General features: G+C 49.1%; 1 protein-coding gene across 2 annotated transcripts in view; it reads left to right on the plus strand.

Annotated features, from left to right (window-relative positions):
* Positions 1–3,718: 3,718 nt before the first annotated feature.
* ATP2C2 (ATPase secretory pathway Ca2+ transporting 2) overlaps positions 3,719–11,412 on the plus strand; it is a 94,481-nt gene continuing 86,787 nt past the window's right edge. For both annotated transcript variants that reach the window (XM_017543621.2, XM_017543624.2), the window contains exon 1: positions 3,719–3,904. In XM_017543621.2, coding sequence (XP_017399110.1) covers positions 3,806–3,904 — 99 coding nt within the window. In that variant the 5' untranslated portion in view covers positions 3,719–3,805. The remainder of the gene's footprint in view (positions 3,905–11,412) is intronic.

The raw sequence follows: 11,412 nt of genomic DNA on the forward strand, positions 1-11,412 counted from the left end.
TACTTAGAATATAAAAGGATGCAAAAGTTAGAAAAACAAAAATTAAAGTTGGAAAAGTCCTTTAAACCTGGAAAAGGAAACCAAAACAGACTGTAAATCCTTGTCTGTATTTCTTTAGTGTTTTCAGGTAGCTCCTAGTAGAACTTTCAATAAGATGTTTATTCTGAAACCCAAAGTAAAAATTGACAGCAAATTGAGTGCTTGCCTCAAAAGGCACAGAAATAAAACTTGAAAGGGGATGACAGAAGTCAATCTAACAGTGACAACTATAGCAATGTAGACATGATACATTTCCCCATGACAAAGCAAATAATTCATATGAAGTTTCTATTAAATATAAATTTTAATGGTCTGCTGTTTATGGTAGACATATTCAGTAAATATTTTGAGGTATTTGCCATGTTTCAGGCACATACCATAAGCAACACCGGTGGAGTCTAATTTACCTAATTTACACACCACAAACCTGTGTTACCAGCCTGGGCAGCATAGCAAGATCCCATCTCTACATAAAAATAAAAATGAGGCCAGGCGTGGTGGCTCATGCCTGTGATCCCAGTACTTTGGGAGGCCGAGGTGGGTGAATCACCTGAGGTCAGGAGTTCGAGACCAGCCTGGCCAACATGGTGAAACCCTGTCTGTACTAAAAATACAAAAATTAGCCGGGAGTGGTGGCGAGCACCTGTAATCCCAGCTACTCGGGAGGCTGAGCCAGGAGAATCACTTGAACCCATGAGGCGGAGCTTGCAGTGAGCCGAGATCATGCCACTGCACTCCAGCCTAGGCGACAGAGCGAGACTCCATCTCAAAAAGTAAATAAATAATTTAAAAATTAGCTGGGTGTGGTTGTATGACCTGTCCCCCCTACTACTTGCATGAGCCCACGAGTTCAAGCCTGCAGTGAGCTATGATCGCACCACTGCTCTCCTGCCTGGACTACAGTGAGACCTCATCTCTAAAATGTATATGTATATATCTGCTACCTAGAGTTTCCTTCCGGAATGCCCTGGGCATTTTCAAACCCAGCCCAGGAATTCCAGCCTTGACATCTCTGGGCTGGAGCAGAAGCTATAGTGATAGAATCAGAAAGCCTGGGCTTTCCATATCCTCAGCTCCAGGGATGCTGATCCCCCTGGAGAGATGATACCTGGTTAACATCTTGGAAAAGCATGAAGATGCCAAGAAGGTATTCTTCTTCCCTGGATCCAACATCATCTTGACATCACAGAATGCCAGCTGGGAAGTACCTGAGAAATAACGGAGCCAAGTTCCCATGCGTTCTTTTGTATTAATAATATGACAGAAGTGCCTGAGGACCTGCGATGTCAGGTACTACCGTGTCTTACTAGTGGGTACTCTACCTGTGTACACATTCACTCGGCCTGCACCGTAGGATGGTGACGTTAGCTGCAGGATGTCTGCTCTTTGTTCCTTTACAGCACTCTTTTTTCTGAGATGGAGTCTTGCTCTGTTGCCCAGGCTGGAGTGCAGTGGCGCAGTCTTGACTCACTGCAACCTCTGCCCCCCAGGTTCAAGTGATTGTCCTGCCTCAGCCTCCAGAATAGCTGGGATTATAGGTGCATGCCAGGCTAATTTTTGTATTTTTAGTAGAGATAGGGTTTCCCCATGTTGCCCAGGCTGGTCTCGAACTCCTGACCTCAGGTGATCTGCCCACCTTGGCCGCCCAAAGTGCTGGGGTTACAGGTGTGAGCCACGATGGCTGGACTCCTCTACACCATTCTCCACTCTTTTTCAGATTCTCGGCCGAGGAGGCTGCATCCTTGGCTCCACTGCTCTCCCACTTGTGATCCAAGCAGTTTTACTCCGCTGAAGTTATCAGCGCCCCCCCGCCCCCATCCTGTCTCCTCTCATCCTTCAGGCTTTGGGTGGGAGCAAAGCCACTTCTCACTCTTTACTTGTCTCTGTTAATGGCACAATCTCTTCTGGTTTCTCTACATCATCCCCACACCTTGTAAAAAGTCTGTTTCTCAAACTCTCCTCAAATCGCTGTTTCCTACTGGGACCCTGATCTATATAGGTAGTGACATCCCCATTTTATGGACGAGTAAACTGAGGTGGAGAGAGGTGAAGAAAGTTGCCTAAGGTCACATAGCTGAAAGGAACATTCCTGGGATTGAAATCTGGACTGACTCACATTAGAGGTTTGCTGTTCCCATTATTCCTGCACCTTTGTTGAAACTGGTAGAGCAGGGGCAGGCAGATACTGTAGCCTTTGTCTCCTTAAAAAAGCAAGATGCCGGAGAAACAAGAAGGGCTGCTGGAACTACCTGCAGGTTTTCAGGGGCTGGAGTCAACCTCGGGAGTAATTGAAGTGGGTGGCAAATATTTGCTCAAAAGGGGTGGATGAATGTCATGGACAAATGCAGATTCCACCTCCTGTAGCCGGTAAGCAACTTCCCTGTAGAGATGAGGAAGCCAGTGCAGAGGGGAGTGGCACAGCCTTACCCAAATCCCCTCCTCTGCTAAGTGGTCGGTCTAGCTATGGATCTAGTCCCACATGAAGCCAAAGAAAACCCTTGCACTTGCCGGGGGGTTTGGCTCATGCCTGCAATCCCAGCACTTTGGGAGACTGAGGTGGTTGGATCACGAGGTCAGGAGATCGGGACCATCCTGGCTAACATGATGAAACCCAGTCTCTACTAAAAATATAAAAAATTAGCCAGGCGTGGTGGTGCGTGCCTGTAACCCCAACTACCCAGGAGGTTGAGGCAGGAGAATTGCTTGAACCCGGGAGGGGAGGCGGAGGTTGCAGTGAGCCAAGATCAGGCCACTGCACTGCGGCCTGGGTGACAGCAAGACTCGGTCTCAAAAACAAAAAAAAAACCCAAAAAAACAAAAAACAAAACTCTTGCTCTTCAAAGCAGCCACTTGGTGGCTGGCAACTGTCTACACTGCGTGTGTACTCACATACTTTGGGAGTCATTGTGCTCAGCACCTTGTGATGATGATGGTGATGGTCATGAGGACACCCACATGTTCTCTACCCGAGCCCTGCACCAGACCTTCCTGTGCAGCACTGCCCGCTGGGCCCTCTCAATGTCACTGTGAAGGAGGCGCCATCGTGGTGACCATTCTGCAGCGCAGTAAACCAAGGCGCAAAAAATGTAAGAAACCTGCTCAGGTTCCACGATGCGCAAGAGCAGGCGCTGATCTTGCGGATGAGGACCGAGGGCCCTGACCCTCCAAGACCACGCGGGCGCCAAAGGCAGTAGGGTTCTCAGTAGCTCCGGCTCCTGGACCACTGCCAGGGCCCTGGAGGCGGGGTCTTAGCCTCTGCTCCCTGCTTAACGATAGACGAGGCCACCAAGGCCCCGAGAGGCCACGTGACCCGTCCAGCGCGCACAGCCGCAGGTGTGAGTCTGAGTCAGCTCCGGCCACCTCGCTCCCAGCGCCTTAGAGCGGCCCACACTGGGCTCCTCAAGAGGGTCACCTGGGGCTCGTTAAAAGCCCAGCTCCCTGCGGCTCCAAACCCAATGACTGGGCAAGGAGGGGTCTGGGAATCCGGATTTCAAACTAGCGTTTACTCCTCCACCTCCCCCACTCCAGGTGATTCTTAGGAGCTGCAAGTTTGGGAGAGAGCCTCAGCCCCAAGCACGCGGGGCGTGCCCAGGTGAGCCGGCGCCTCCTTGTGCGCAGCCCCTCCCCGGGGGCGGGGCCTCACCTGGCACGGGCAGGTTGACGGCTACCTGGTAACCTGGGCTGGGCCAGGAAGCTTGGGCGCGCGCAGCCAGCCCGGGCCTCGCCGGGGACCGAGGGAAGCAGGCAGCGTCTGCCCCCGCTCACCATGGACGAGGGACGCGTCTCCAAGTTCCTGAAGAAACTCGGCTTCTCGGGCGGGGGCCGGGAGTACCAGGCGCTGGAGAAGGACGAGGAGGAAGCCTTGGTGAGTCCGGGCGACCCCGCATCCCCTCCGTCGTCACCGCCCCGCCCCTACCCGGGACCCCGCGTTCGCGCTGCGAGCTGCCACCCCGCCCTCCTCCCCTGGCTCTGGAAAGAAGCCGCCCTCATAGTAAGCACCAGCTCATCTGTGCTCCGGCGCGGGGAACTCAGCATTGCACCCTCACGTGAGCCCTTTTTGCGGATGAGAAACTGAGGCCGAGAGTGGTTGAGTCTGTGCCCTTAGGGGCACGCAGCTGGGAAGTGAGCTGGCGGGGAACTTCACCTAGGTTTTTCTGACTCCAGAGAATTAAAATTCCTGGGTCTCGGCCAGGCGCGGTGGCCACGCCTGTCATCCCAGCACCTTGGGAGGCCGAGGCGGGTGGATCACGAGGTCAGGAGTTCAAGACCAGACTGGCCCACATGGTGAAACGCCGTCTCTACTAAAAAATACAGAAATTAGCTAAGCATTGTGGCTCGTGCCTATAATCCCAGGTGCTTGGGAGGCTGAGGTAGGAAAATTGCTTGCACCGGGACCCGGGAGGCGGAGGTTTCACTGAGCCGAGGTTGCGTCACTGCACTGCAGTCTGGGCTACAGAGCGAGACTCCATGAAAAAAAAAAAAAAAAAAAAAAATTAGCTGCGTGTGGTGGCGCGTGCCTGTAATCCCAGCTACTCGGGAGGCTGAGACATGAGACTCGCTTGAACCCGGGAGGCGGAGGTTGCGTGGGCTGAGATGGTGCCGCTGCACTCCAGCCTGGGCGACGGAGCGAGAGTGATGCGACACAAAAAAGGTTGCTGAAATGCAGCAATAATAGGAAGCAAAGCTGCAGCGGAGGGAACTCCCAGCCTCACTTCCTACCGTCAGGCACTGTTAGAAGGCCACTTAGAGCTGTATCCCTGCTTTGCCACCTCCAGGGGACCCTCTGGGATAAAGCAACACGGTGCCAAGGCAGGGTGGTTCATGAGGGAGCAAAGTGACAAAGCTGTCAGATAAAGCCCTTCCTGTTCCTCGGGTTCCTGGAAGGCAGTGCTGAAGCCGGGCTTGAGGGTGACCCAACGACCTTCTCCTTAGCTTTGCAAACAGAACTTCTTGCATGATTTAAGGTCGGGGGCACTAAATTTCTGCAGAAGCGTTTCTCTGCACACCATAGGGGCGTTGCACTTTTTTTTTTTTTTTTTCATTTAAGTTTAAGCAGTCATTCAAAAATAAAATTTCTGAACGAGCCCCCTGGGTTGCTAATAAATATGACCCAGCGATGAGCTTTTGACCAGTGAAAGGAAACGTCAAAGGTAAACTTACCTTTTATTAAAAAAAGAAAAAGCTGAAAAAAATATTTGACTTAAACTTTTATTTTTTTTTCTCCCAAAGAAAGCTAATGTTCAAAAACATTTTGGTGGTGAGATTACGTATTTGTGCTTTTTAAAAATAGTGTTTTATACATTGCTGTTGTAAGAATTCTGGTGTTAGGGTGGTAGGACCATGTAACTAGCAGTTTTTGAAGAATGTCTCTTTTTCGGAAGTGACACGTTAATATTGATAGGGTATAGGGTTCAGTTCATTTGCTGTGATCCATTTCTCTACTGATAAGCTGTGCGAAACGTCCTGCCAAAGGAGTTTGAAGTTTGCCAGCACTGGTCGCCTTTCCTGCGTTGCCATTCCTTTTCTTTCCCTTTCCATCTTTGGATTTTTGCATCAGGCCAGGTATTTGTGAAACTCCTGATGTGTTGGTTACCATCAGCTTTTATAGGATGTGCAGGGATGGTGTAACCTTCAAGGAAGATGCTGGAGAGATTTGATCTCCCAGCCAAGTGGATTTCATTCTTTCAAAGCTTTGCAGAAGGGTTCTCAAGGGTCCGACAGGTGTTCAGCCGTCTGTTGGTGTGCTCTCCCACCTGGCTGTGGACCGGGGTGCTCTCAGCAGCACCCTGAGGCTCTGTGGTGTGTGATGATGGGCAGTGTGCAGCACCAGGAGGCGGGCGATGGCAGCCAGCACCAAAGTTCAGCTGAGAAACAAGGTGTGCGGTCTCCAGACCCAGCCTTGTGCAAACCCAGGAAATGACAATAAAGATCAATGAAAAGTGTGAGGAGGGAGGGAGAGGGGGAGACAGGGAGGCTGGACGAGGGACTCACTTCCTGCCAGGTCGGCTCAGACCCGAACACCTCCTTGGCTCTCGTGCTGGTGTCCTCTCGTTGGAGCTCCTTTCTCCCAGGGATTGGAAAGGAAGCAGCCTGTGTGGAGGTGGTCACTTCCACAGTAGTTGGAACTGTCTTTAATGAGCACTAATTATATACCACGGCCAGGATGCCTGTAGAAGGCCTCTAAGCCCTCCCCTACCTCAGCCACCTTGACCACTTACCCCAGTTCTAATAGTGATTGTTACTGAGAACCTGCTGTGTCTTGTCCCGGGCCTCTTCCCTCCGAGGTGAGTTTTACGGTAATCATGTGATTAACGGGGATGCGAGTCTTCTAAGGGGCCGCGTTCATTTGCCCAGGGAGCGTTTTCTCACAGCCAGTTTTGCCAGGTGCTGAGGAAACAGAGGTGTACAAAACAAAGTTCATAGGGGAGACCAACAGTCAGCTGAGAGACCGGGCGATGCTTCATTTGGGACCCAGTGGTCTTAGTTGCACTGGAGAATCAAGGAGTGGAGGACCAGACAGAGGACCGGGGGTGATGAGGGGAGCTGGAGAGGACCCTGTGCTGGAAGCACCGGATTTCAGCATTTCCTGGAATGGAAAGACAGATGTCTGAGCCAGGCACAGGTTCATGCCTGTAACCCCAGCATTTTGGGAGACTGAGGCAGGAGGGTCGCTTGACTCCTAGAGTTTAAGACCAACCTGGGCAACATAGCCAGACGCCATCTCTGCAAAAAAAATTTAAAAACTAGCCAGGCATGGTGGTGTGCACCTGTGGTCCTAGCTACTCAGGAGGCTGAAGCAGGAGAATGGCTTCCACCTGGGAGGTCGAGGCGGCAGTGAGCTGTGATCATGACGCCGTACTCCAGCCTGGGCAACAGAGTAAGACCCTATCTCAAAACAACAAAAAACAAAGAAAGGTGGCTGAGAGACCTTCTTAAATTTAGTTACTAGAAAAGCTTCACTCTGCTGCCCTGAACATTAAGGTAAGGAAGAAATTGGACCAGAAATTCCTGCTTCCCTGGTGACTCAGCAGCGACTCCGACTCCGGGGGAAGCTGTCTCTGCCCCTCAGGGCTCCTGTCTCTTAACTGAGGCAGGTACAGCCCCAGTCCACTGCCTGCCTGGCTGATGAGCAGATTCATCCTGGGCTCCTCAGAGTGAGGCTTGAGTCCCAGCAGACTCATGTAGTGGCCACTCATCCATTCAACCTAGATTCATGGAGCCCCCATTGTGTGTAAAGTGGGTGCTACCGGGTGGGATGGGGCTAAGGACGCACAGCTTCCTGCCCTCAGGTATCTCATCGGAGGACAGAGATGGCGCCCAACAATAGGTCATAGCTCACTGTTAATGCCGATATATCAGAGCTGGGAGAAAGAAGGGATGTTTAAGATGACTCGAAGTGGTGAAAGTTAAGGTGGGTTGGATGAAGGGCAGGGGTTGACAGCGAGCTCTAGAAAAAAGAAGGAGAGGTGTCAGGGTTGGTAGGAGGAGGCTGCAGAGGAGGACCCTAGAGAGCCTTTTCAGAGTGTGGCCTTTATCTCTAGAGCAGTATCGTTGAAGGGTTTTAAGTCAGGACATGACAATCACTCATTTATTTACAGATGGGCCAAACATTAGGAGTGTGATAAATAAAACAGGCACAGTCAGATTTGTGTTTTTAAGAGGTTACACTTAGTTATGGGAAATGAGTGTATGCGTGGGAATTCTGAGGCTCTGGCGCACACAACCTTAACCTGAGGCTTGCCCAAACTCTCAAATCATCAGTTTCTCAGAATTTAGCAATATGTGGTCATCTTCGGAAAGACACGTTCTGCTACCCCACAGTGTTCTCTTAAATGATTTGTATGGAAGTGCGACTTCAACTATAAGCATAAAACATGTAATAAACGTAACTGTTAGTTTATAACTCAACTACAAAATCAGGTTCAGTTTAGGCCAGGCCTGGTGGTCACGCCTGTAATCCCAGCACTTTGGGAGGTTGAGGTGGGTGGATCACTTGAGTTCAGGAGTTCAAGACCAGCCTGGCCAATATGGTGAAACCTCAGCTCTATAAAAATACAAAAATTAGCCGAGTGTGGTGGCAGGTGCATGTAATCCCAGCTACTGGGGATGCTGAGCAGGAAAATCCCTTGAACCCAGTAGGCGGAGGTTTCAGTGAGCTGAGATCATGCCACTTCACTCCATCCTGGAAGGCAGAGTGAGACTTCTGCTCAAAAATAAATAAATCAAGTTTAGTTTATAATAAAATTATAAAGTACAAATAGAGCAACCTTATTTTGATATACTGGTGATGTTCTGTTAAAACTCAGTCAGTCTGGGAACGGTGGCTCATGCCTATAACCCCAGCACTTTGGCAGGCCAAGGTGGGTGGACACCTGAGTTCAGGAGTTCAAGACCAGACTTGCCAACATGGCAAAACCCCGTCTCTACCAAAAATACAAAAATTAGCCCGGTGTGGTGGTGGGCACCTGTAACCCCAGCTGCTCAGGACGCTGAGGCAGGAGAATTGCTTGAATGCAGGAGGTGGAGGTTGCAGTGAGCCAAGTTTACACCACTGCACTGTAGCCTGGGTGACAGAGGGACACTGTCTCAAAAAAAAAAAAAAAAAAGAGAGAGAGAGAGAGACTGGAAACCAAAGTCTTTTTTGAATCTTGTCTCGGGAATGAGGTCTGATAACTTCTGCCATATTCTATTCATTTGATGCAAGTCTAGGTCCAATCTATATTCAAAGGGGAAGGTTGCACAGGCCATGGGTACCGGGAGGTAGTGATGGCTGGGGACTGACTGCCTTAGAGGCCGCCCCTCAGAATAGGAGAAAGAAGGATTTCTTTAAATGACATCATTCACATTAAAAAAAAACAATCCTAGAACCACATCTGACATGTCATCTGCTCACTAGTTACCTATTTTTGTTAGCGTTTTCATTCATCTGGAGTTCTTCAAACTCTTTTGTTGGACTTTTGATTTTGAAAATACTGATGCTGAGAATGTCTCTAATGTGTATGTGTGTGGAATGACATTTACATTTGTTGGGAATTTGTTTGCTAGTTTAGGATACGCAGCCTCAAACTCAAGTTCAATTGCCAGAAAGCAGCCTGCAAATGCCAGTGTGGAAGGTTCTCATCTGACAACCGTAGAGCCGGCTGGCTCACTTGACGATAAGGCTAGTGTTAGGCATTGTTGAAAGGGTATTTCTTCATTTGGTATCTATTTGTAGTATGACCACAGTCACTGCTCATTGACCAGGCAGTTGCTGTGTATAGAGACGGGATTCATGTAAGCCACCTGCCTGCAACATGGCTACACTTCTCAGTATTTGTGTATCTTAGAGTTTTCTCACTGATCCCACAATCGTGCGTGGTGTGATGACTCAGTTCTACTGTCCTTTCTCTCTGAGCCATCGTAGCTTTCGGTGTGTGTCAGCTTTCACTGGGACACTGCAGTGTGTGCTGTGATTGTTGTCACAGATGCAAATGTGCACACTGGTGTCATGTCACCGTCCTTAGTTATAAGCTGGCCGCCCAGAAGGTCTGTATTAATCAGACAGTCATTGAAACACACGTTCAAGGTTAGTAAGTTCTGAGAAAACTTGAGGGCTCTTGAGAATGTCTGAAGATGGCATCCTGGAAACTCTGCCCCCAATCCTAATGTCACAAGCTTTTTTATTAAGGGTAATGAATCCTAGAGTCTCACACTCCTAGGGGGAGGAAACTAGAAGGATCTTCCAGTGTGTTATGATGCTTGGTGGCCATGATTAGGGGCTGGGACTGGGAGCTGATGGTGGGGTGATGGTCTTGTGTTTTTCATTCATGTGCACACAGGTTGTTTGCAGATTTGGTATTTCTCCTAACTCAGAGCCCATCTGATGGAGAACACTGGCAGCTGCTGTCTCTTCAGCGGTAGACATTCAGCTGCTGTTTCTGTTTCATGGACAAAGAAATACAAGTTTGAAAGATCGAAGAGTTTGGATTTTATTCTCAATCCACCTAATAATCTATCAAAAACAAGAGAAAGGGAATTAGCAGAAAGCTTGTTTAGGGACCTCAGAAATCATATAGAGATGAACCTGTCCAAGTCAGATGTTGAGAAGGTTGGTATTTGGATGGTTGTTTGAGGGTTAATATAGACACCAGTTAAAAGGGACTTACCTCATATCAGATATGATGAAAACAAATACTTTAAAACAAGAAATGAGATGTCCAAAATATTAAAAAATGCCCAGGAGTAGAGGTTTGTTTACACATATTCTGGGATATCTGTATAGCAGAATTCTCACAGGCACTGAAACTGATGGTGTAGAAGAATATGTAATGACACAGTGGATGTCTATGATTCTAACACTTTGAATATGAAAAATGTCAAACATGGCCTGGCGCAGTGGTTCACGCCTATAAGCCCAGCACTTTGGGAGGCCCAGGCGGGTGGATCACTTGAGGTCAGGAGTTCGAAACCAGCCTGACCAACATGGTAAAACCCCATCTCTACTAAAAATACAAAATTATCCGGGCATGGAGGCACATGCCTGTAATCCTGGCTACTTGGGAGGTTGAGGCAGGAGAATTGCTTGAATCGGGGAGGCGGAGGTTGCAGTGTGCCTAGATTGTGCCCCTGCACTCCAGCCTGGGTGACAGAGCCAGACTCTGTCTCAAAAAAGAGAGAAAAAAAGAAAGATGTCAAATATACAGGAAAACAGAAGGACTAGACAGCTGTCTGCTCGCCACATGGATTCCATGATTCTTTTGCCATCTTTGCCCTGCACAATGTGTCACTCAGTAGAAACAGGTGGTCATAATTTCTTTCAGAAAAAACAACTTTTACAATGTACAGAGAAAATCTGGAAAAAGATTGTTTTGAGCAATATTTTTATCTTGGGGTGACTAATTTTCTTCTTGGCGATCTGCATTTTCCGAATTTCCGGCAACAAACATGGTTTAATTTTGTAACCAGAAGAAAGGAGGTGCGAAAAATAAAGAACTTTGAACAAAAGGAGGGGATAAAAAGGATTGTGGGTTTTTAGGTCTGCGTTGCCTTTCTGGGCTGGGTGGGGGTAGCTGGGTGGGAGTGGTATTGTAAACAGCTTCATTAGGCAAGAACCCAGATCTAGGCTGGGTGCGGTGGCTCACATCTGTAATCCCAGCACTTTGGGAGGCTGAGGCGGGTGGATCACTAGGTCAGGAGATCAAGACCATCCTGGCCAACATGGTGAAACCCTGTCTCTACAAAAAATACAAAAATTAGCTGGGCGTGGTAGTGGGCGCCTATAATCCCAGGTACTCGGAAGGCTGAGGCAGGAGAATCACTTGAACCCGGGAGGTTGCCGTGAGCCAAGATCGCGCCACTGCACTCCAGCCTGGTGGCAGAGTGAGACTCCATCTC

This window comes from Cebus imitator, unplaced genomic scaffold (assembly GCF_001604975.1).
Source record: "Cebus imitator isolate Cc_AM_T3 unplaced genomic scaffold, Cebus_imitator-1.0 Scaffold159, whole genome shotgun sequence".
Classification (NCBI taxonomy): domain Eukaryota; kingdom Metazoa; phylum Chordata; class Mammalia; order Primates; family Cebidae; genus Cebus; species Cebus imitator.